At 46.4% G+C, this 5,009-nt stretch overlaps 1 protein-coding gene across 3 annotated transcripts in view; it reads right to left on the reverse strand.

Annotated features, from left to right (window-relative positions):
- Positions 1–659: 659 nt before the first annotated feature.
- Positions 660–5,009, reverse strand: part of DDX42 (DEAD-box helicase 42) — a 25,198-nt gene continuing 20,848 nt past the window's right edge. The window contains exons 15-19 of one of the 3 annotated variants that reach the window (XM_040331311.1): positions 3,016–3,242; positions 2,669–2,779; positions 1,991–2,092; positions 1,379–1,901; positions 660–1,288 (exon numbers count right to left, since the gene is read on the reverse strand). In XM_040331311.1, the coding sequence (XP_040187245.1) occupies positions 1,080–1,288; positions 1,379–1,901; positions 1,991–2,092; positions 2,669–2,779; positions 3,016–3,242 (1,172 nt within the window). In that variant the 3' untranslated portion in view covers positions 660–1,079. Of the gene's footprint in view, positions 1,902–1,990; positions 2,093–2,668; positions 2,780–3,015; positions 3,243–5,009 lie in introns of all 3 variants that reach the window. The other 2 variants (XM_040331310.1, XM_040331309.1) reach the window with 2 other exon arrangements.

Below are 5,009 nucleotides of genomic sequence, written 5' to 3' on the forward strand. Positions count from 1 at the left end.
GAGAAGCCAAAGAGTGGATCTTGCTAGTCTAGGAACCACACCATTCCAGATGAGACATTTTTCAATGTCTTCATTTGTTGTAGCGGGCCTCCTACTGACCACTGGAGCATTTTTCCTTCCAGCGACCTCAGGGCATTCTTCAGCCTTATGGCCACCAATACCGGGCATTTTTTTCCAAACACACTAATGTCAGAACAGTATTCCTGCCCTTGACCACCTACAGTGGGCATTCCTCCAGCCCCCATTATAGGCATTTTTTTTCTACACGCCGATGCATTCATCCTCCTCATGACCACCAATGTTGGGCTTTTTTTCTACCCACTGCTGTCTGTGCCTCAGGATCGGTGGTTGAAGAGGACGAATACTCCAATGCTGGAGCTGGGGAGTGAAGAGGGATGAAGAAAAAAACTGCTCGGGTAAGCACAGTGGCATTATGGGAACTAAAATCATTGAGCCGTGTGCATAGCTTGAGCTAGTGAGCTCTGTAATCAAATATTTTTTCATTGAAATATCAGCTTTGTTGAGAGAAGAAAAAAAAAAAAAAAAAAAAAAACACAACCACCCCATTCTGGGGAACCATATATTTCTAGGCATGGCAGGATCTGCCTTCATTATTACCATCTGCTCAGTCTTGGTCAAATCATAAAAGGGAAAACAAGTACCATTGAAAACAAAACTCATGTTCTTTTATTCACGGTTTGTGAAATGAGAACAACTTGATACACAAAAGAAAACAAAAAAAAAACGAACATACGGAATAGTAAAATCAGAAAACGGTGCTCCGTACAGAGACATATCCTAAACACACACAGGTCAGAGATGATGGGTTTCTGGATGGAAGGGCTCTTTGTCTTGCGCATGTCACACAAAGTGAGGAGTACAACATGGTAGTAGCTGCTCTACACAGTAGGATACGGACACCGAAAATACTCTGGAGATTGTGTTAGGGTAAAGCCTTTTCCCAACGTGTTGCAAATCCTGGATAGTATATAAATCTCACCAACCTTCCACCCAGCCTCCCCAGAAGCAAACTACGTTTGTGACAAATGCTGTACCCCTTCGCTACATTTTCTGGGAAGTTAACTGTCCCATCTGCTCTTTTTCCGTTTTGGAAGATCTGGAACTGCAAAACTTTCACTTTTCGATTCTTTTCGACTTTCGCCCTCATCCTTCGATTCCCTGGGACTGTCGCTGTCCTGGGAGCCCTCTCTCTTGCCGTCACGAGCGCTTCCTTCTTTTCGACTTTCTCCACGACTGTCTCTTCGGCTGCTGTCCCTGTCGCGGGAGCCTTCCCTCCGTCCATCGGCCTCTCGTGAGCCTTCCCTCCGTCCATCGGCCTCTCGTGAGCCTTCCCTCCGTCCATCGGCCTCTCGTGAGCCTTCCCTCCGTCCATCGGCCTCTCGTGAGCCTTCCCTCCGTCCATCGGCCTCTCGTGAGCCTTCCCTTCTGCCATCTCCATTACGACCATCCCCGTGTCTCCCGCCGCTGGAATGCCGGTGTCCATCGCCATGGCGGTGGCCCTCTCTGTCGCTATGGCGATGTCCTTGACCGTGTCTCCCTTTTCCATCGCTGTACCTATCTCTCTCTCCTCGGTTCCCGCTTCCCTCTCTGCCGCCACTGCTGCTGTCTTTGGCACTGTATTGGCTGGGGGCAGGATAACTGGGAGCAATCACAGGAGCATAAGTACTGGGAATACTGCTTAGTGTTCCACTGCTGGTAAAACCAGGCATGGATCTGGGAGGGGGTGGAGCCGACTCCTCTGAGAGTACTAAACTGTGTGATGGGGTGCTGGGTACGGAACTTAAACTACCAGCACTTGTCCATGCACCAGAGTTGACTGTAGATGTCCCCGTTTTCTGTGTGTTGAGACTAGCAGCAATAAAGTGATTTTTGTACTGAGACTGGAAATAAGATGGGGGAAGAGAAGTCATTAATAAATCAGAAACAGTTATGATAATATACATTGCCGTGTAAACTTTCCATCGCTTACCTGAAAAGCAGACTTCATGGCCGACAATCTGTCTCCCATCGCCCCGCCTGTGGGTTTGAAGGCTTCGTAGTTGCTCATCACATTCCCAGACACGTTGCGTTCCTACAAAAGGTTTAAGAATTTTACTACACAGATAAAGCCAATGGCCTGCAGCAGAGCCTATGGGGCCTCAAAAAAGGAGGGGAGTTGTATGACTTCTAGAAGCCACTTTGGGTCAGAAGGTCTACTGGTGGCTAAAGCATGAAGGTCAGAGGTCTACTGGTGGCTAAAGCATGAAGGTCAGAGGTCTACTGGTGGCTAAAGCATGAAGGTCGGAGGTCTACTGGTGGCTAAAGCATGAAGGTCGGAGGTCTACTGGTGGCTAAAGCATAAAGGTCAGAGGTCTACTGGTGGCTAAAGCATGAAGGTCGGAGGTCTACTGGTGGCTAAAGCATGAAGGTCGGAGGTCAACTGGTGGCTAAAGCATGAAGATCAGAGGACTACTGGTGGCTAAAGCATGAAGATCAGAGGACTACTGGTGGCTAAAGCATGAAGATCGGAGGACTACTGGTGGCTAAAGCATGAAGATCGGAGGTCTACTGGTGGCTAAAGCATGAAGATTGGAGGTCTACTGGTGGCTAAAGCATGAAGGTCCGAGGTCTACTGGTGGCTAAAGCATGAAGGTCGGAGGTCACTTACCGAAGTGTCTGCTCCAAGTCCTGGGCGCTCTCTATAGCCCAGGCCTCCTCCACCAACGTTTAGCTTCTTGCCTATTCCAGTCTTAAAGCGGGACTTGCGAAACCAAGCATTCTGTGTAGGTAAATGAAACAGACAAGTCAAATACAGAAAGTAAAAAAAAAAAAAAAAAAAAAAAAAAAAAGAAGGATGCATGATCTGACCAGGTCCGGCATCCACTCATTTTTGAGCATATAGTATACCTGCTGTTATTGCTATGAAAGTAATATTTGGATAACAGTGAAATAGTTTCAGCCGGTTTTTCCGAATAATCATTCTGAAGTTACTCATACGTGGCTAGTGTGAATTACCTGCATAGCCAGGTCCAGAAGCTCCTTAGACACATACTGGTTTGCTCCTTCCAGATTCCTCACCAAGTCCCCAGCAAAATTGGTGTCTTTTGGCGTCAACAGAGTATAAGCGGCACCCTTCTCTCCCGCTCTGCCCGTACGACCAATACGGTGAGTGTGTGTGTCAATATCTCGCGCCACGTCATAGTTGATCACGGTCTTGATTGATGGAATGTCCAAGCCTCGGGCTATAAACAGGAAAATAAGAAGTTTGACAATCTGATGACCAACATGTCTACTGCAACCTAACAAATATAAAAAAAAAACTGCGTTACTCAAATTCCACCATACCTTTATGGATTTTTTTAAGCATTCACTATACCAAGGCTGTCTGTTTTTGTCATGTTCCACCTCGTAGCAGAGTAGGTTAGGGTTAATTCCACGGTTAAGATTAGAATGGGCAGGTTATGTTCGGTGGAGGGGTAGCAGGGGTTAAGCCATGTTTCACAGGAAAAGAACCTTAAAATTAGGCTTGGTAGGTAAGCGTTAGTGAAGTTCGTGGTAGGAGGAGTATAACAGTCAAAGGTTCCATTGGTTGTCCACCTCTCCAATGCAAATATTGACTGGCCCTGCCCTTCTTCATTTACTAGCCAGAGTAAGGCGTAAAAATGCAAAAGCTTCCCCATCCTCATGTGATCGTGCCAAGGCCCAGTGATTGGCTGCACAACCATTAAAAACAGAACGTCACCCAAAAGGGGAAGTTCTGCCTATTTGCATCCTCCCCTCCCACACTTTACCTGGTTTTGACAGGTACCCACTTCCTGATTAAATCGGCGCGGCAATCTGAGCCAGAAGTTCAGCCCCCCTCCTTTCCCCGCAACTCTTCTGGGACACATCACAGGTCCCAGAAGACTACAAGACCATTTACAAGGCATGGCTTGCACAGTAGGAAACTGGCTGGGAAGCCACAAGGCTTCTCTGCCCGTTTCCCTTACTTGAGGTGCAAGCGCCTGCACCCAAAGTCGATTGAAGAATCGGCTCAGGTGTGGACACCGCTGGATCCTTGGACAGGCAAGAGTCAGCAGCTACAGTATTAGCTGCTGACTTAATTTTTATGGGAGAGCCTTGAGCTCCTCTTTAAGAACTGCAACTAGAGGGGGAAAGAAGAGGAACACATGCTTTCCCATACCTGGAGGCATCAGAACTTTTACAGGGCGCCATCTGGCAAAAAGAGTGGGAGAAGGAGGGAGAAATGCCATTAAACGCTTACTTTGCCTTAAATGAGTAAAGTGACAGGTTTACTTTGAGGTCAAACAAAGCAGCTCAGGTTAGGTTTAGCAATAGGGGTCAAGCTACTGTTGCCGCCTCATACCTTTAAACCCGAACACATAGGAATTACACATGTTCTGAGGCCAATTTAAAGTGGAGTTCCACCCATAAATAGAACATTACATCAGTAGTTTTAAAAAAATGTCATTAGTCCTTTACGAAATTTTTTTTTTTTTTTAGATGCCTTCAAAGTGTTGTTGCTAGGCAGAATAGTTAATCTTCCCACTTCCTGCACCTAGGTGCTTAATGCACCGCACAGACTCCTGGGAATGTAGTGGGTGTAACTTACCAGGAGTCTGTGCACTCCCAGTCTCAAAGAATCATGTGACTTGGACAGCACAGGTGCTGAAACCTGATCTGACACTGCTTGTGCAGCAAGTGCGAGATCTGCAAAGCTGAAATCCAGGAAGTCATACAGTCTGGCTTCATGATGCCCACACTTAAGATGGCCCCAGTCAATTTCTATTTTAGAAAGTGTCTAAATGCTGTAACAACCTAACAAAACGGACCTTAGTTTACAGACTAACTTTACTAGAATACATTAAGCTTGTGTATTACAGGGGTATTTATATTTAAAAAGTGAAATTGTGGCCGGAACTCCGCTTTAATGCAGGTAAAGCACAGAGTTTAATTACTACCTTAAAGCGGTGGTTCCCCCTTAAAAACAACTTTTTTTTATTCCACTG

The sequence above is a fragment of the Rana temporaria genome, chromosome 12 (genome assembly GCF_905171775.1).
Source record: "Rana temporaria chromosome 12, aRanTem1.1, whole genome shotgun sequence".
In the NCBI taxonomy this organism is placed as follows: Eukaryota; Metazoa; Chordata; class Amphibia; order Anura; family Ranidae; genus Rana; species Rana temporaria.